General features: G+C 40.0%; 1 protein-coding gene across 1 annotated transcript in view; it reads left to right on the forward strand.

Annotated features, from left to right (window-relative positions):
* The window catches only part of LOC102303795 (adenylate cyclase type 1), a 71084-nt gene that overhangs the window by 28733 nt on the left and 22218 nt on the right, over positions 1 to 20133 (forward strand). Inside the window, exons 7-15 of the mRNA XM_005937224.3 lie at positions 2808 to 2949; positions 5036 to 5191; positions 7879 to 8073; positions 9738 to 9835; positions 9983 to 10067; positions 10662 to 10751; positions 12374 to 12648; positions 13053 to 13179; positions 13576 to 13692. Coding sequence (XP_005937286.1) covers positions 2808 to 2949; positions 5036 to 5191; positions 7879 to 8073; positions 9738 to 9835; positions 9983 to 10067; positions 10662 to 10751; positions 12374 to 12648; positions 13053 to 13179; positions 13576 to 13692 — 1285 coding nt within the window. The remainder of the gene's footprint in view (positions 1 to 2807; positions 2950 to 5035; positions 5192 to 7878; positions 8074 to 9737; positions 9836 to 9982; positions 10068 to 10661; positions 10752 to 12373; positions 12649 to 13052; positions 13180 to 13575; positions 13693 to 20133) is intronic.

A 20133-nucleotide genomic window follows, 5' to 3' on the forward strand; every position in this document is an offset into this window, starting at 1 on the left:
TAAAAAAAACAAAAACAGACAAACAATGAATTTAGCAAGCTATTGCTTACCTAAGTATTTTTCAAAATGTATAAATATTGTGAAAATGCACTTGATCAGTCACCCATTATCCATCCATTAACTGAAGATCAGTGAAAAAGTGTATAAAATAGTGTTTGAGCATGACCTGACATTGTTACCAGATATGAAAGAAAGCTTTCGCAAGACTCTAAGCAGTCCCATGGAAAACTGTATCATTAGCTTGTTGGACAAACTTTAAAAAGCTAGAAGCTGAAGTACTGATTTTCTGTAGGTCTCTATCAGTTTTTCACATTATTATGAAAGTTTGGCCCCTGTGTTTGAGGCAATTGTCCTGTTGCATGATTCAATTTTGGTCCAGCTTTACCATTTAGACAGATGCCCTCACATTTGACTCTAGAAAATGTACAGGTCCTGTGCCTGAATCATCACCTCTCCAACACTGTGCTTGACAGCTGGTAGGATGTGTTTGTGCTGATATGCTGTCTTTGTTTTCTTCCAAACATGTTGCATCATGGCCAAACATCTTTACATTGATTTCACCTGTCCAAAGGACATCGGTCCATTCTCATGGATTCTTTAGCTACAGCTTTGCAAACCTAAGCCATGCTACCATGTTCATTTTAGAGAGAAGAGGCTTTCTCCTGGCAACCCTTCCAATCAAGCCATAGTTCTTCAGTCTTTTTCTAATAGTACTGTTCTGAGCTTACCATTTTACTTGCTAACTGAGGCCTGTAGAGTGCATGGTTTGCATGGTTTGACTTGGTGGGATGTCCACCCCTGAGAAGACTGTTGTGGTGTGTTAACACATACCTGGATACTCCAGACTAGCAAACTGCAGTATTATAAAATATAAATAAGATATAAATTCACTAGCTGTGTCCATGTCCTCATTTTAGGCTTGACAGCGTTTTAGTAGATAATGCGCCCTGCCACAAAGCAAAATTGGTACAAGAATGGTTTGAGGAGCACAACACAGAGTTTGAGGTGTTGACTTTGCCTCTAAATTTGCCAGATCTCAATCCAGTCGAGCATCTTCGATCCATGGAGGCCCCACTTTGCAACTGGCAGGACTTAAAAGATCTGTTGCTAAAAGCTTGGTGCCAAATACCGCAGCACACGTTCATATTAAGCAGCGGGTCATAATGTTATACCTGATTGGTGTATACGTATATGCAGCCATCAGATTATGTTTTGGACAGCACCACATTTTTTGACATCAGAAGAGATCATATTGGAAAAAAAATACTAGAATTTCACTCACCGCACTCAAGCACAAATTTATTGGACTTTACTACATATAATTAGTGTAATAATCTCATACTATAACTTATACTAAGCAATGGTTTACAGTTTTTGTACTTTTTCCAATAAACAGAAAAGATATTACAGGTCCGATTGAATAAGGTGCTGCTTACAACTGTTGTAAGATTGTGGGGGCGATTGTGGCTCAAGAGTTGGGAGTTCGTCTTGTAATTGGAAGGTTGCCGGTTCGAGCCCCGGCTTGGACAGTCTCGGTTGTTGTGTCCTTGGGCAAGACACTTCACCCGTTGCCTACTGGTGGTGGTCAGAGGGCCCGGTGGCGCCAGTGTCCGGCAGCCTCGCCTCTGTCAGTGCGCCCCAGGGTGGCTGTGGCTACAATGTAGCTGCCATCACCAGTGTGTGAATGGGTGGATGACTGGATATGTAAAGTGCTTTGAGGTCCTTAGGGACTAGTAAAGCGCTATATAAATACAGGCCATTTACCATACATCCTTAAACTTGTCATGTCGATCTGACCTAGAAAAAAACCAAACAAAATATCAAAGCAATGTAAACATAAAACAGCATCCCTGAGTAGGCACACCAACATCTGCTCAACAAGTAACTGAGAGATCACAACCTGTGTTAGTTTACAGAGTTGTACCAAAATAAACCACATGGGTCATCCTGATATTTTAAGTGTTTTTAACTGTTTCCATACAACATCTGGATTGACTTGGCTTACTGTAATCATTTGTGGAATCATTTCGTTGGTGTTCATGCTAATTGTTGATGAAATAGTAAATAAAATGATCTTTTAAGAGGTCAACTTTTCCCACATTCTGCCCTGAAAAACCATTGCAAGAAAATAATTCAGATTTAATGTAGTTGCACAAATGTGCTAACTAGGACATAAACAGCAGCTAAAAATAAAACTGACCACCACGATTAAATTAATGTCACTTCATTAAACTGGCTGCAGAAATGATCAGACCTACACAGTGTATACGGACGTGGCTGGGTTTCTTTATTTTGTTTACTAGTTCTTTTCAGGTTACGGCACAACTCGAGCCAGGAGTCAGCTCTTCTCGAGGCTTCCTCCACTGCACACTCTCCCCGTCAGTCTCCTCCGTTACTATATACAAGGAGAGAGTGATTAGTCTCTGCACAAACACCTGTCCCCTCTGCCACCCCGACGCCGCCCCAAGAGCTAGCTGCGCCACCCGTCCCACGGCAGCAGGCCAGAGACCACACCCCTGCCACATTGGCATACAGTAACAAGCAGATTTGCATTTTAAACAGCACTGAAATGAGATCGCCTGTTTGGCTAAATTTGGTTCTGTTTCAAGTGAGGTAATAAGATTTTAGGACTTGTTACCAGATTAGATGATTTACCAGGATGAAAATTTCTATGATGTGACGAGTTTTGAGCAAGCCGAGGGGCTATTAAGCTGATAAAAATAATGAGGGGATAATGATTTGAGACCTTAGTGTTGGACTTTTTATCACCAACTGCTTTTTGTCCTCTGCTTTGCTTGTGCTCCCAGCAAGGTGCACATCACAAGGACCACCCTGGAGTGTTTGAACGGAGACTACGAGGTGGAACCGGGCTTTGGCCACGAGAGACATGCCTTCCTACAGAAGCATCACATAGAAACGTTTTTCATCGTGCCATCACACAGACGGAAAGTACGACAGAATGATTTCTTTTCTGCAGATTCTCTTACAACCGTATAACTTGAGAGGTGACACAGCTGTCAGTGTTGTAACAGTTAATCCTCTGATGGAGGGAGAGGGAGGCAAGCCATGTGCTAAGCTGGCATACACATGACTAGTATCAATATCTCACACCAACTGCACATGTGCATCGGAGCTGGCTGTTCGTGTCAGAAAAAATGTTTTAAATCCCTCGTAAAGTGCACGTGCACAACGCTGGCACCGGCATGCACACGCAGATAAACACTTGATCCAGGTTTTGTAATATCCCACATTCACAGTTTACTGTAAAAATCCCACTCAAGCCTACTTGATTTCCATGAATGAGACAATTCTCCACATTTAATTTCATGCCATGTCCTTTTAACCCCTTCATTAATGGAGAATATAAATTTTGAATTTGAACATTTTTGAATTAAAAGATTTTTATGGATAATTAAATGGAGGGAAGATGCAATCAGAAACACTGATGTTAAATTGTTTAAGTTGTGGAGGGTTCCAAAATAATAATAATAATTATGATGAATTGGCAAGAAATAATATTACTTGGTTGTACAAGTAATCAATGGTGCATTCGTCCCTAAAACAGAATATATGTTGCTTTTATTTCCACACATGACACTGAAGTAAATCTCTTTCGATTTTTAAATCAAATGAAATCAAGACCTGATGTCTTCTCTGTCCCATCTAGCCTAAAATGAAGCATAACAATAGTGAATTTAGGATTTTTACATTTGTTTGCTTTTTTAAATTTAGATGCATTTTACTACTTATTATGAGAGCTGTGCTATTTTTGGAGCTACATATTTGTTATTGTCATTTTACATTTACTCACATTTAGTCATATGACTAAATGTAAAAAGAGCGTGCCTGCTTGTATTGTGCTTGTTCAGATCTACTGCGCATTATCATAATACATTTTCTTTATTTGTAATATATGTAGAGTGATACGTCTGTCCTAAGGGCCAATGGCAATACATAGCTCTGATTAATGAGGACTTAAAGGCAGCCACTGGCGCAGTGTGGCATGACACACATTTTGTGTTGCTACTGTGTTGTTGATAACAGCTGGCTAGTGGCGACTTTTTATTGACCCTGTAGATTACAAAGAAATGAGCAGCACATTATTTTTGGTAATATATGAAACTGATTTAAAAAAACAAAACAAAACAAAAACATTTATTGTTTTTTCAGCCCGTATAAAAAAAAAACCCCTTAAAACCATAATAGCTTTAACAAATTTACAAACATAAGAAATTTAATAAGACTTACAATTTCCTTGATCTTAATCAAAGCTTTATAATGACCCACAACGGTCAGGGTGACTTGGACTGACTAGTCTTTAAGCACCCTTAAAACAATGAGAACAAAATAATCACATTCACATGTCCAACTATTTAGTTAAAAGATTAAGTACCTTTAAAATACATGGCCCAAATCAATAATTGTATTAATTATAAAAGCAATAGTAATGTAAATGTTCCAGCCTATTTAACCATATTTAACGTAGTACAACATACAGTAGCAACAGTAATACAAAAATCCTAACAATGTATGCCACAAAGCTAAATTTATAAGTCTGATACAGCACATGATAAATGGTAAAATTCTAATGTTATGGCAAATATCCATATTCAAATACGAGACTGCGTAATGCTAATGATAATTACTTTGACTTTGGCATGTTTCAGTTTCATATATTTCACATTTTCACTTCGCAAGCAAGAAAAAATAACATAAAAAATGAAAGACGGATTGAATTTATAGATGTATTAGTTACGAGTTTTTGTGTTTACTGTTTGTACTGTCAATTATTCTATCAAAGCTGTGCTCAATTGTGCTATATACACTAGGCTAAATGTTAGCTTTTTCATCCTGAAAAATATTAACAAGATAAGAGACTTAATGCTTCATTTGATTTATGTGATATTTTCTTTTTCTTCTTTTTTTTCCAAAAAAGCCTATTATAGTATATCATATCAAGCCTTAAATGTGTTTAGTATGTTGAGTTCTTTATCAAATGTTCTATTCATTGTTTTATTTTTATCTTTATTTCCAGATCTTTCCTGGTATTATCCTATCAGACATCAAACCAGCCAAGAGGATGAAGTTCAAGACAGTGTGCTACTTGCTTGTGCAGCTCATGCACTGTAGGAAGATGTTCAAGGCCGAGATCCCCTTCTCCAATGTCATGACCTGTGAGGATGATGACAAGGTATGTGTAAAAAGCACTAATGAAAGCATCTCTTTGGTTTCAAATTACAAAAGTAATTTGCTATGCTTGCATATGAGTGCACAGAATATGAATTACTAGTTCACATAGTCAAATGGAAATCCTTTTATTAGACTTGCCTATAGGTGTTTTTTGGGTGGATTGAAATCCTGCTTGGATCCATAATCTGCATGTCAAACAATCACACAAGAAAACATTAATATGCATTTAATGTTTGCTTGTATTGTATTAATGTATTAATATGTACATTTCACATCTTCAGAAGTACAATAGTACTCCTGCTTTATGACAGACTCTTAAAAAGTAAGCCACTGGGACTGATACAACCACTGACATTGACTTTATATATGCCAGATTGCAATTTCATGTCCATATGAGCATCACCTTGTTCTTGTTGATGTGTTTCTTGGCTCTGTGTGTGACGAGGCAGTGAGTCAGTCATGGAGTCGTCGAGTGTTTGGGCGATTGGTGTTGTGTCACAGTGTCTGGCTGTCAGAAATAACCTGCTAGCTCTAATCCGCCCAACTCTGTGAGCCGGTCCAGGCATTAGCACTTCATGATTTTGATGAGGTTGCATTACAACTGCTGGTAATCACCCAGTGCCTGGTATCATCTCTCATAATAGCATTAGACACATTGTTATATGATTATCCAAGTAGCTAAAATCCTTCCTTTGTGACACATAGCAAATCTATAATAGAATTATGACTGGGAATTGTTTGGTGCTATTTACAAGATCTAATCTTGCTATACATGACAAATTAAAAATGGTGACTCTTGCTTCACTGTCACCTGTCAAGGGGCGGAATGCATTAGGCAGCAAGTGAATATTCAGTTCTTGATACAGATGTGTTGGAAGTAGGAAAAATGGCCGAGCATCAGAATCAGAGAGACTTTGCTAAGCCAAACTTTGATGGCTAGGACACTGACTGTTCCAGGAGGGGTTTTCTAGTTAGTACATACTAAAAGTGGTCCAAAGAACCGTTTTGAATGACAACAAAGTTATCACCATGTTCATCTGGGAAAGTTTGTGTTTTGAAGCGTTACTTTGATGGGTTCACAAACATAAAAAGTTCAAGCTTTAGACGTGATTTCAAATATCTCAGTGTGACTGAGCATCTGTGGAATATTCTAAAAAAACAAGTCAAACTGAGGGAGCCTTCACCTGGCAACTTTGCTGCTTACATCTTTTTGCTACAGGACATCGTCAGAAATCTTGTGGAGTCTCGATTCCCCAACAAGCAAAAGCTGATTTTATGACTAAAGGGGGTCTTTAAAGCATGTATGCAGGATGTGGCATGTACTGTGCTTTGAAACACATTATCTTGATTAGCTTGCACCCACTTTGGGGGCACTGTGGTCAACGTTAGGAATAACTTTGATTGCTGCATGCTGTGAAAGGAGAAGGAGGGTATCCAGCTGGCAGCACAGAAAGCTGTGTGTGTCAACAGTTGTGGAGCTCGGTTTTGGTCAGTAACACATGTAAAGAGCTTGGATTTGTTATTCGTTCTTCCAAATAGGTCCATAAATCTGTTATACCTTCAGACATAATAAGGAACAGGAGAGGAAAAAGCAGATCTTAAAGAAAAATGTCTTCATCTAATATTATACTGTAGCCAATGAGCAGTAACTTCTGCAGTTAACATACCATTCTATAGTTTGTTATCATAATTTTCAAATTGGGCATTATTTTATTCATTATCGTATTTGACAACTGAGTTCCATCTCTCTGGATAATTCCACCCACAGGACCAATAAAAAACCGCCACACGGAAAAAGCAATTAAAACACACCAATGTGTACTTTGTCTACCTACTTATTTTCTGATTAACTGCTACCTGAAACTTCAGTGTGATGTGACATTAGTGCCTCGGTTGTATTACCAGCAGCAAATAAGTATTTATAACCTTATCATCAGATTGTATATTAGACCTTTTCTCTTTGCCACCATCAGATCAAAAGCACAGTGTCAGTACAATGCCCATTTTAATGAGGTTCAGCTATAGTTCATATCTATATATACTTTAATTTACATTATAAAATGTTATCACATCTTAATCTGCTACATGGAACTTGTAGGAAGTTGACATGTGATCAAGAAACAAAAGACCCCCCCCCCAAAAAAGGCTATTAATGGGTGGTGGAGCAAAGAAAAACTGCTTCTTGTCTTTTTTTTTTTTACCAAGGTCTTTTAATGATAAGAGCCTTGTGCCGAAATTTGTGCCTGAGCTCTAACTTCACAGTGGTTAAACAATATTCAAGGCCCTGTGGTTTTGATCGATTAGATTTAAAGCCTTTTGCATGTTAATTTCTTAATCTGTTTAAAAAAAAATTCAGTCGCCTAACTTCTAATTTCAGCCTTCTCTGCATTTATGAATTTGTGCACGCATAACATGCATGTGTGCATCGCTGTGAGCTGCTATTGGTAGTTTGATGGTAAGTAATGAGTATTATATCCTCAGATATTCAGACAAGCATGTCTGCAAACTTTTTTATCGTCTTTATAGAGTTATATCAAATTCTCCTGTGCTCAGGAGCTGTGTAAGTGCTGAGCTCACAAAACTCTTCATTTGTATGCCTCACCGCATCAGCTGACAAGCAGTCAGCCTTAACGCACGAGGCAGGTCTCTGCAGAGACTGATTGTGTTGTCTTTTTCGCTGTATGACAGCGGCGAGCTTTGCGGACTGCATCGGAGAAGCTGAGGAATCGGACGTCTTTCTCAGCCACTGCCGTGCAGCACTCGCCAGGAACGCGAGTCAACCGTTACATTGGGCGGCTCATCGAAGCGCGTCAGACCGAGTCTGAGACATCAGACCTCAACTACATCACCCTGTTCTACAGGAGCAGAGACAGGGAGCGCAGGGTGAGGACACACGAGACCTGAACATCTGATCGAGAAACACGTAACTTTTCAACAGATATACAAATGCATTAATATATACTTTGCTCAAGATACAACATGCTTCGTGACTGCCCCCCCTTCTGTCTTACACTCGCACATACACACCCTACACGAGCTCTAATTCTCTTTCTCCCTCTCTCCCACGCCTGTTGTCTATGTGTGTGTGCGTGCAAGAGGAATCCACCCACCCTCTCAAGAGGGGGTGCAGATAATGATTTGGGAACGTCTGAGCAGCACACGTGATATCTTTCTCCAATGTGTGCGTGGGTAGCCATAAAGAAGAAGCAGAACAGAGATGGGTTCATGCGTCGACATGTGCGCGCGTGTCAGCGTCTGCATTTAAAGTTGTTTCAGAAGAAATAAAACCTGTGCAAAGTAAAAACATAATTAATTGCCTCTCATGTTTAGCTTGTTTTAGCCTTGCTATCTTTTAGGAGAAGCGCAATAAATAAAGAAGACACAAATGAGCATAATGGGTTTTTAAAAATATATTCCTGCACTACACGATTTATTTCAAAACAAATTTACAAATTTAGACATCTCTTTTCCTTTCTTTTGCAAGAGATAAGTGAAGTTTTTTATTAGTACAAACATGAGCCAAAAAGCCTCTTTTCCAGTTAAATAAAAACAATTGTGGTATTCTGTATTCTGGGTAAAAACTATTTTTCTTGTTAGAGTAAAAAGCAGCTGTGATAAGTAAATGGCTTATGGCTGTCACTTTTTGTGGTCATAAACACGTGAGGATCCAATTGGAAACACCGTAGGAGACGGAAAAATCAAATCCTGTATTTTCAAAGGGTAAACAGAAGGCTCTGCAGATATGAGGCATGAAGTCTAAAATGTGTCCTAAAAGTCTAGGTAGGGTAGAAGGAAAACAAACTAGATTCAGGATCGGATTCAGGAATAACAGAGAGTTGTGATAATGACAAATACTGAGGTAGGACATGGAGAATAAATGAGCACAACAGGGAAAGGGATAATAAACCGCATGTGAACTAAATCAGGACAGCAACCAGGGCAGACAAATGAACGAAAGGCGGACAGGAACTATTCTTCGAAATAAAGCAGAGAATATTAAAAGAAGTAAAAAGAATGAACTGTAAGATAAAGACAGGTGGAACAATGTAAAAAAGATGGGTGTACCTTCCAGGTCTGTGGCAGTGTCTTAAACCTGCATTCTTTCTAATGACCAGCAGGGAGAGAATCTACTGGTTTCAAAAACACAGTCTGAATGTATAGAAGTCAGCCCTCTGCCTCTCTGATCCATTACCTCAGTAAAGACTTTTCTAGTGAAATTAAGTGCTCACTCACTAGTTTCAAGTCACACTGAAACTATCGAGATGTAAAAACCAACAATAGCACCTTTAAACTTCATTAGTATCATACCATGTTAACATTTGTAGCTGGTCAGTTTCTAGTAAAACTGAAATGACCATGTAGTTGTCTTCAAACAATCTTATGTACTTATCTCTAGGATGATGTAAAAGCAATGCCAGGATTCTCCATGATAAAGGATTTCCAACACAGTGCTCTGAATCGACCTACACTGTTTTTGCAATGGATGGATGGATTCTTTGTGTTTCTTCTTCTATTTACATTTTAACTCTTGTTTCCTCTTTTCTTAGTATCATCAGGTATATGATGACCAGTTCATCAGTGCTGTGGTTCTTTCTCTGATCCTTGCTGCCCTGTTCGGCCTTATCTACCTACTAATGATCCCACAGTATGTAGACACACACATTCACGCACAAAATGTCCAATCATATTACGCAAAAAAGTTTGTGGGCCAGTTAGAAAAGGAGCTGTTTTTCACGGCATTTAGTGAAAACTGGGAAAGCCCTGCTCACGCTCTTGTCTCTTTGTCTCTCAGGGGGATGCTGGTGCTGCTGCTGTTGGTGCTGTGTGTGTGTTTCCACGTGGCCTGTGTCATGTACCTTCATCTCACCAGTGTTCAGGTAAGACTTCCAGACCTCTTCCAGCAGCCTCACACGTGTAAAGATCACACTCTTAATACACTCTTTGTCAGTGGTTTTAGTCACTTTGTTGTTGCTTTGTTGTTCATTGTGGGCTTTTTTTATTTTAGAGTTGTTTTTTCATAATCTGACATTTCTTAGATAAATCAGTGTTTCACTATCACTACTATAACTTCATAGTTTTATTTATTTATTTTTATTTAGCCTCCTTTAGCATACACTTAGTGGACTCACAAACCTTTTAGCATTTTAGCAGTCTTTGATTAATTATATTTTTGTGTGTGAAAAAAAAAAGCCTTCATATCGGAGCACCATAATCCTTTTTGCATAGTGAGCGCATAATCTCTATATGACACTGTGGCATCATGCTACATTGAACTATCATCATACCCTTTAAGTGTCTCCTCTAATAGACCTGAACATAATGAGCCACACCACAAAATGCACTCATTTTATTTCCAGTCCTGGTTAATGATTTGTCCAAAATGCATTTAAAGTAGATAAACTGGTGCTTCATTTACTCCTTCTATTTTCCGCCTCCCTGCCAACCTCCCTTTCCCTTTCCTCTGGCTTTAGTGCCAACCGGGCTGCCTCACCATCCAGATCCGAACAGTGCTGTGTGTCTTCCTCGTTTTGCTCACCTACTCTGTTACCCAGGCCTGTGTGGTAAGTGTATGTGATTTATATAAATGATATCATGGTCTGTGTTCAAAATCAGTTACTATTCACTATATGTAGTTTGGCATATTACCTATTCATGGTTGATATACCACAGTTATGTTGAGTGAAAGGAGTTGTCAGAGTTTCATCATTTCAGTTCTGGTCTAAGGAGCTCGGAAAGAATGCGATTGGACTTCTTTAAATTTTGTCACCTCTCATTCGAGAAGCGTCTTCAGTTCAAGTAGGGATTGTCCCTTAATAGGGTCGTTGGTTATGGGTCAAACCACTGTGAGATCTTGCCTCACCCTACCTTGTGACCTCTATAGGTCACCTGACACAAGATATGAGTAGGGGTTGAGGCCCCTGGGAGGGATATCAAAAACTGCACTGGAGGTGGCCTCTTTCACTCCTCTTTCAAACCATCTGTCTTCTCTGTCCTAAATGTGAACCTTGTCAGATCAAGATTGATCTTTATCCTTTAGGCGCAGATGTACAGCTCAGTCTTGTCCTGTCAAGGTGGCTCTTCTATGTTGTGCCATGCGTTTATGGAGTGGCTGTTTGGTTTATTCAATGAAGAAGTCAGAGCACTCCGTGCTGCGCTGCACAGCATATACTGTGCTGTTCTTCTTGTATTTGGGAGTTTTTGTCTGAGGGTGTGGCTGGGTATGAGGTGCACTGGGGTGTGATGATTAGAGATAATTCTCCTGATTTTCTCTGACAAAACTTCATTGTTGGACACGATTACAAATACCAAATCTGATTTGACTGCAACTTTATCAGAGAAGCGCTTGTGTCAGCACACCACTATTTTATTTGGAAATTTTTTTCTTCTTTTGTTATTTTTCAAGGGAAATGCCCATATGATTTTTGTTTTAATAGTTAAAAAGTTGGCACCACTATAATCAGGATATAGGTAGCTTAGCATAGCAGAAGAAGAAAAAGTTACTTTAAGCTGATGTCACCCCAAAGGAATTTGCACCTTCTCCTGGGGATCTTTTTCCTGATAGTCAAATATATGAACTACTACATTATGAATGTACTAGTTTAGCATAGCAAAGAAACACAAATACTGGTAAAAACGGGCAGAACCCCTTTAACAACCTAATATGCAGACCAGTGTCTTAAGAAGACGGACGTCACATAGCCAGGCTTGCATTATTTCAGCTTGTCGTAGACCATTGAATTTGAACATTCAGCTTGATCAGTAAACAGTTTATGGCCTCTCCAGTCATCATATTGCACATGGGTGTACTCTAAAGATAAATGCGTGCATGCAGAATCTGTCTGTCTCCTTCTGCAAGGCAAATACGACCTGAGTGCACCAGCAGGTTGGTCTTACTGTTTATATTACACGGGAAGATAAGGTTCGGAAACAGAATCCAAAGGCATGGTTTATCACACTGTACTTACGCTTTATTCAAATGTTCGTGGTGCTCTGTACCCAGACGTGATGTAGCAAAATAATTAGTCGAGGATCTCTTGGAAAGGAACAAATCAGGCACATAGATTGTTAAATTGTCTATTCAGGTTTCTAACCTTAATGCCATTAGATCAATGAGAAATTTATTATTTGATATTAAATGTTTTAGGATCTTTTAAGATAAATTATCAAAGTAATTGTCTTTCAGGTGGGTTGTGTTCCCTGGGGTAAAGTTGGGACAAACTCCAACCGCTCTGTGGAGAACATCCCCGCAGACACTCTCATGGTTAGATCTGCTAACACCACAGCAACGGACCGGGCTTGTCCCAACATGGCCTATGCCTTACTCTCCTGTGTGGCGGGGACCCTCACCGTGATCCCTTACATTCGTGTCTCCTCGCTCCCCAAGATCCTCCTCCTCTTTCTACTCTCCATCACATATGCGGTTGTCATGGAGACCAGTGGTTACCGTCAAGCTGTGGGGTAAGCTGTGCTGTTAAGATTTGTATATGTAATATATGTAAGGTTTATGGTTATAGTCAGGTTTGGCTAAGTGTGCTAAGTACAAAAAAGTTGCTGTTATCCACAAGAACACAAGAAAGTACAAGACAAAAGTTCAAAATCCTATCAAATTATTATCAAAATATTAAAACAGTAGGAGAGGAATTGCAGCAAAATCTGACATATTTCCCTCATCAAAATACTCAGTGTAAAGTTCTGCTTTACACTGTATTTGCATTTGAAGCATGTATTTCTATGCATATTTTCCCACTTTATTGTTCCACTCCAACACATTTCAGGGCATTGTTTTGTATTGTCATGAGTTCTTCCCTACATAACAAAAATAATAAACATTATAAAAATGTTTTTATGTCTCCATCTTCCAGTGGTGGCTTTCTGCACACACGGGGCTATGACCCTGTTTTGGCAGTGTTGCTTTTTTCTGGAGCCCTGGCTCTGCATTCAAGACAACTGGACCTTAAATTGCGACTTGACTATCTCTGGGCAACTCAGGTGTGTGGCTGCTGGTACATTCAACATCCTGTTCTTGCTTCTAGGGTTCAGTTTTAGTAAGGATTTGATCATTGTAATACAGATTTGTGTTTTCTTTAGTGCCTATGCTCAGTCTTGGGTTGTCTCAGTGGATCATCAAAGCCTGGATGTTTCTATTTTGGGAAGATGCTGCATGTTTGTCTTGTCTGCAAATCATTATCTCCCTCTAGTGATAAGGACGGGCAATTACATCTCCTCTTTGCTGTAAGCTAGAGTATGCCATCATAGTGCTTAAAACTTAAAATGTCAAGATCAGTGCCACTTTTTAAAGGATCTGCTATGTGTGTGTGTGTGTGTGTGTGTGTGTGTGTGGGTGTGTGTGTGTGTGTGTGTCGCGTGATTGCTGATGTCATGCAGGCGGAGGAGGAGAGAGACGACATGGAAAAAGTGAAGCTGGACAACAAGAGGATCCTGTTCAACCTGCTGCCAGCTCATGTGGCTCAACACTTCCTGATGTCAAATCCCAGGAACATGGTGAGCATCTGCGGGCATGTCCAGGCTCATCCAACAGGGATCGTCAGTCTAAAGTGCGTAAGCACCTTTGAAATCAGAAAGCACACCCTGACACAGTAGGTGCTTTAGGAAGCTCTGAGGTTTAGGTTTGCTGACTTACAGGTCAGAAGGTGTCTAGATTTTTAGGTGACAAGTCAAGATTCACACCTGGTTTTTTTTTGTTTTTTTCAACTATTTTGCCTTTTAATGTAAATGTCTTAGTACAGTGCATGTATGTGGGTTTTGAGAAGTTTAGTTTCTGGTTTTGCATTTTCAGGAGCTTAAATCTGAGGAATTTGAAGGTCGAAGGTGGAGGGAAAAATCTAAAAAGCATACATTTCTAAATTTTGTTATATCTTATCAATAGTTTTGTTCTGTTACAGTAATTCCAGAATTGCTGTTACTCAATTTGTTCTTTGAATTAGGAAGTAATTTCAAATTCAGTTTTTCACATTTTGGTTATCATCTTATGTCTTAAGTATTATGTCTACAGGAGATATGGTTAAATAATAATCTTGTTAGATTAATGAATAATAAAAAGACATACCAGTAAATCATATCATCTGTATGGCCCTTACAGGTCATACAGATTTGCAGACCCTTTGCAGGGACCATAGTCTCCCATTGTTGGGAAATTATCTCAGCTGTTTAGGACAATGACACTGCTATCCTAACCATTTGTTTTGAAGCACTTAATTTTAGCATTTCAGTGACAACATGATGTCGTGCTAAAATAATTTTCTGATCATTATATAAGAGATAAGATAAGATAAGATAAGATAAGATAAGATAAGATAAGACTTTATTGATCCCACAATGGGGAAATTTTTGCGTCACCTCAGCTCAGGTACAGATATCAGAAGGAAATACAAAAATACAATTAAGTACAATCAATGAAAAAAGTAAGATAATATACTATATACAATGGTAGCATACACAGTATGTGATTATGGATATAGTTGGAAATATGGAAGACATAAACTATATAGCTTGGAAGGTCATGGAAGGTCCATTATGCATGAAGTGGTGACCGTGGATGTTCACAGTGTCCAGTGGCTTATGACATCGTGATTGAGGAGTTATAGAGTCTAACTGCTGTTGGGATGAATGATCTGCGAAAGCGCTCCTTCCTGCAGCGAGGGAAGGAGTATAATCCAGTAACTCAGAATAAGAAGGAGAAATGAATTTAAACTGCAACTTGACGTGTTTGCAGAGACACACAACTGTGGGGATATGTGTTATGCTCGTTCCCACTGTAATAAAGTAGCGTTGCTAGATTAAAATGTCCTCATTTATTTCATACTGGGCCTTGGTGCAACCCCTTAGTTCTCTCTCAATCCCAAACCTTGCTCTTTAGCCTCATTCCCCTCAAGCCAGCTTAATATCATTGGCTGTGTACCTCAGATGACTAAAATAAAGGTACCTGTTCTTGGTGACATCATGCAGAACCAAGTGTAGATAAATATGCATGAAAGTGCAAGCAGAGAAGCCTGAGCTTTAGGCTTTTACATATGGCCTCATCATTTCAAACTTTATGCATATGACGGTAAATGTGAAAGCATGTGATAGGTTCCCTTTCATCTTCAATACCATTTTGAACAATAGAGGAGTTTTATGGCTACTGTGAGAGTACTGGAGGCTGGAATTTGTTAATAATAATAAAAAGATAAAATAGTTCCTTCAACAATCGGTGGGGCTATACATGAGACGATGTAGGATGGTCTGAGGCTGAGACTCGTAAACACAGGGGGGAGGAAGTCAGGAAGTATGTTTCCAGCACATTGGTGACCCCACAGAGTTACGGTGTATAGAAAGACTTCCTCTCTTTCCTCTGGGCTAAAGTTCACTCATATACTGTATTCATAACACAGCACAGTGGGACTCCACTGCCTGGAAGTTGTGCAGCTCCAGCATAATAATTTAACCAAAATTTTCCATGCACATGAAACTGCAGCTTTGACCTGCAGGCATGCTGATCTCATCTCATAAACGATCGTTGCATCATTTATGTAGCTCTAATGTATAGACGGTATTGTGATTCACGGCAGTTGATCTGCTTCACATTCGTCTTTATTTTCTAGCTCTATTACTTGTTTTAGTTTTGTCCCCTTTGCAATATGTCTTTCCTGAGGATTGTTGTATTGTTATTTCTTAAGGGGGCAGTTAAACCAAACGACACAAAACAATATGTTTTTAAATAGACTATAAAAATATTTTTAGTCATGTCACTGCAAGAATTCCCAGCACTTAGATACTCTCAGGTTTAGTGAAAATCATTGCACAGATATCTGCTAAACAAGTCAAGATAAACTGATATTACTATTATTACTTCTTATTTTAACTTTAATGTATTAATGTAGCAAATATGCCCTTCACATTGTTTTAACATATGTAACAGTAATAGTACAAATCAGTGGTTGTCACCTTAACATTTGATCTGGGTCACTGGGATGAGCAAGTGACCGGCATGCTGAAAAGCTACTGCAGGGGTCCATGTTTAAGTCAACCCTGCACCATTTCCTGCTTGTTGTTCCCTCCTCTCTCTCCTGCCTACTTCGCTGTTGTTTCAACAATAAAGTCTAAAGGGACTAAAATCCCTGACTGCTCATTTTGGTTACAGCTTAGAGCGAACTTAGACAGCAAACTGTGTCAAAGGTCTTCCAAACTTGGGGCTTCTTAAGGACATTGGGGCTGTTTTTGCTTTCTTTTCATTTGAATTAAAAGGTCTGGATCTGTTCTTAAACTCTTCCACAGACTTTGCTGTATATGTTAAATTAACATATATTTATTAGGAAAGGGTGATTTTGATGTGTATTAAAAATGCTTTGGTTCAATGTGTTTACACCTGCTGCATCAGTATTTTACAGATATAATGACATTAAGGTTGTCTTAAATCTTGTTTTCCTTGCAGTAAGAGAATATGCAAATATCAACATCAGGATGTTCAACTGAAGAGCTCCCCTAAGCTTGACTTCAGCTGGTAGTTTCCAGTGAGTGCTTATAGTACAGTTCTGTCAGGAGGATTGTATTTAAATCAGCATCCCATCAACTGTAGTATGTATTTGGTGATTTGGCTTTAGTCTGGGACGTTCCTGCCCTTCAGTGAGCATTCACAGAAAGCCAAAAGACAGTGAAACCATCTACAAGACCCAACACAGTTTAGAGCAGGCATCACTTACAGAGAACTAATAGTAATACTATTACATGGAGAATCCAAGGTGAAAGTACGTTACAAAGTGTTTGTCAGAGGGGAGCAGAAAATGAAGCGGCCAACATAACTAACATGTCATTTACCAATCAGGCATCAGCTGATGTCTGCTGTCAGTGATATTAGTTGATCCACCAGGGTTGCTAGCTAAACTTATATGTAGTCATCTAAGTATGCTTTGAAAAAACTAATGCAAGCACACACGCCCATAATAGAGGGAAAACAGGGACTTTATTGTGAGTGAAGGAAAATGAAATGTAACTTCAGTGGTTAGTGGTACACAATGAGAAAGTATAGTGACAATTTCAGGAGAAATGCACCAGGGATAGTAGTATATTGCTAAGAGTATGAAAGCAGGGGGAAAAGAATCCTTCAACAGTTGTCTTTCAACTTGTCACACTCTCCCCCACTCAAAAAATGTCATCCCGACATTATACCAACAAATTGCTTTTCAGTCTATATTCTCTTGTAGTCAGGACATCAACAGTAGAGTGAACCAATGTAATAATGTGGGTTTAACACCTGGGTTTAACACCTGTTTCACCACAGTCCATCACTGGTGACTGCAGACAAAGTCTATAACCAGTCCATATGTGAGTCTTCACAAAGTCTATTGTCTATGGTTATAATCCACAGATGGGGAAAAGTTAATGTCTTTTTCTTGATGACAGTCTGTAAGTACAGTTCTCAAGTCATCAGTGAAAATGTGTCAACTTACATTTGCTGGAGTCCATACAAACCAATGGGCTGGGTGCAGTATGACTGCACAGCTGGAAACCATGGAACCAGGCCCGGGTACACAGGAAGCAGTTGCGGTGCTGGCTGAACACTGTAGCAAGATGGGGTGCCCAGTTGGTCATACGTCATCCGTCTTGGCGGGTGTCTCTCTCGCTGTGGCCGCTGAGGTGTCTCCTCCTCAAGTCTCTCGAGTACAACAGGTGGAGGAGGGGCAGGTATGTCACCTGCAGTGGGCTCTGCCTCCTCACAAGTTGTCTCCACGGCAACTGGGTCAGGCGCCTCCAGATGGTCTCCAGCAAGAGGCTCTGGTGTTGGTGCAAGAGCAGGGACTGAAGCTGCGGGCTGAGACGTTGCTGTGAGAAGTTCTTGTTCTGATGGCTGGGACACAGGTTGAGGTGGTGCGTAATGACAGCGGTATTCATCAACACTGCCCTCACATCAGAGTCTGGCACAACAGCGACGGGGGGCGATCGTGGCTCAAGAGTTGGGAGTTCGCCTTGTAATCGGAAGGTTGCCGGTTCGAGCCCCGGCTCGGACAGTCTCGGTCGTTGTGTCCTTGGGCAAGACACTTCACCTACCGCCTACTGGTGTTGGCCAGAAGGGCCGATGGCGCGATATGGCAGCCTCGCTTCTGTCAGTCTGCTGTGGCTACAACTGTAGCTTGCCTCCACCAGTGTGTGAATGGGTGGATGACTGGGTGTGTAAAGCGCTTTGGGGTCCCTAGGGGGGACTAGTAAAAGCGCTATACAAATACAGGCCATTTACCATTCATCAGTCTTTTTCTGTTCATGTCTTGTACGATTATCTTTTTTCAAAAGGTAAGTGGTCACATGACATAAGCAAGTTTCTGTGAAGCACTCTAGAGCGCCCTCTGCCTCTCTCCGGTCTTACCTCATAGATAGGGAGGTCAGGCCCCATTTGTCTGACTACTGTGTAAACAGTGTCCTCCCAATAGTCTCTCAGTTTCCCTGGCCTTCTCTACGTGTCAGGTTTTTGACCAGAACTCTCTCGCCAGGTTGTAACACAGAACTCCTTACTTTTGTGTCGTAGTGTCTTTTGCTCTTTTCAGCAGCTTTCTTTGCATTCTCATTTGCTATAGATTATGCTTGTTCCATGCCCTTTCTCCATTTTTCAACATAGTCTCTGTGGTCACTAAAATCTGTTTCTGAGTACAGTCCAAAGAGCATATCTACTGGTAACCTGGGTGACCGTCCAAACAATAGGTAAAATGGGGAGTAGCCAGTGACTTCACAACGTGTGCAATTATATGCGTACATTAACTTGTTGATAGATTCCTTCCAGTTTGACTTTTGTGTTTCAGTTAGCGTTCTAAGCATTTGCAACAATGTCCTGTTCATACGTTCAACTTGACCGTTCCCCATTGGGTGATAGGGTGTTGTCCTAGAACCGGCCATGCCACAAAGTTTCTTGAGCTGACTGAATAGCTGATTTTCAAATTCACCTCCTTGGTCATGGTGAATGCAACAGGGGAAGCCAAACTTTAGGGCATAGTCATTGAATATCAGGTTTGCAGCAGTTTTGCCTGACTTTGAGGTGGTGGCATAGGCTTGCGCAAAACGTGTGAAGTGGTCAGTTATCACTAGAATATATTCATAACCGCTTTTGCATTTTTCAAGATGGAGAAAATCTATACACACCAGCTCAAAGGGCTGCGTAGTTACAATGTTTGTTAAAGGAGCTCTTGTTTCATGGCTGGGCTTTTTCTGCTTTACACAGGAACAAACGTTGGTCACAAAATGCTCGATGTCTGCCTGCATGTGTGGCCAAAAGAAGCGTTCACGTATCAAAGACACTGTGCGATCAACACCTTGATGGCTAGGGATGGGTATTGATAAGATTTTCACGATTCTGATTCCATTTTCGATTCTGTTTAACGATTCGATTCTTTATCGATTCTCTTATCAATTCTTTTTTTTAAAAAGGAGAACACTAAGGTTGATTAGCTTACAACTGTTTTATATCTTCTCTTTGAACAAGATAGAAATTTAGGCGTAACATGGCTTTACAAACCCAACAGTGAGATCTTAAGAGATCCACAGCCTACGGCTCTTCAATGGGGTGTCACAGGGTCCCCAGGAAAAAAAATTGTAAATGTAAAATAATAAAATAAATATTCTTCTGTAGCAATAACAAAGTATAACATAAATTATTCTGTAGCAATTACACAAGAATATCCAGTAATGTTCCTGCCTACAATTAAACACATTCGCTTACCGAAAATCGGGGGCATCTGCTGTGGCAAATGGGTTCAAGCCTTTGACCACAAACTTAGTCACTGCTCGGTGACATTCGTCTATCCTGGCCTGAAAGGAGACGCTACCGGTAGACTGCAGCGAGAACTGCCAGCATCTGAGCCAGCCAGACTCTGTCTGTCTCTCTCATCATGGTCACCTAAATGCACAGTAATGGCAGGTTTTGTAATAAGGCAGATCGCGCTAACATAATATGCACTGTCT

The sequence above is a fragment of the Haplochromis burtoni genome, unplaced genomic scaffold (assembly GCF_018398535.1).
Source record: "Haplochromis burtoni strain Fernald_Lab_line unplaced genomic scaffold, NCSU_Asbu1 Contig_99, whole genome shotgun sequence".
In the NCBI taxonomy this organism is placed as follows: Eukaryota; Metazoa; Chordata; class Actinopteri; order Cichliformes; family Cichlidae; genus Haplochromis; species Haplochromis burtoni.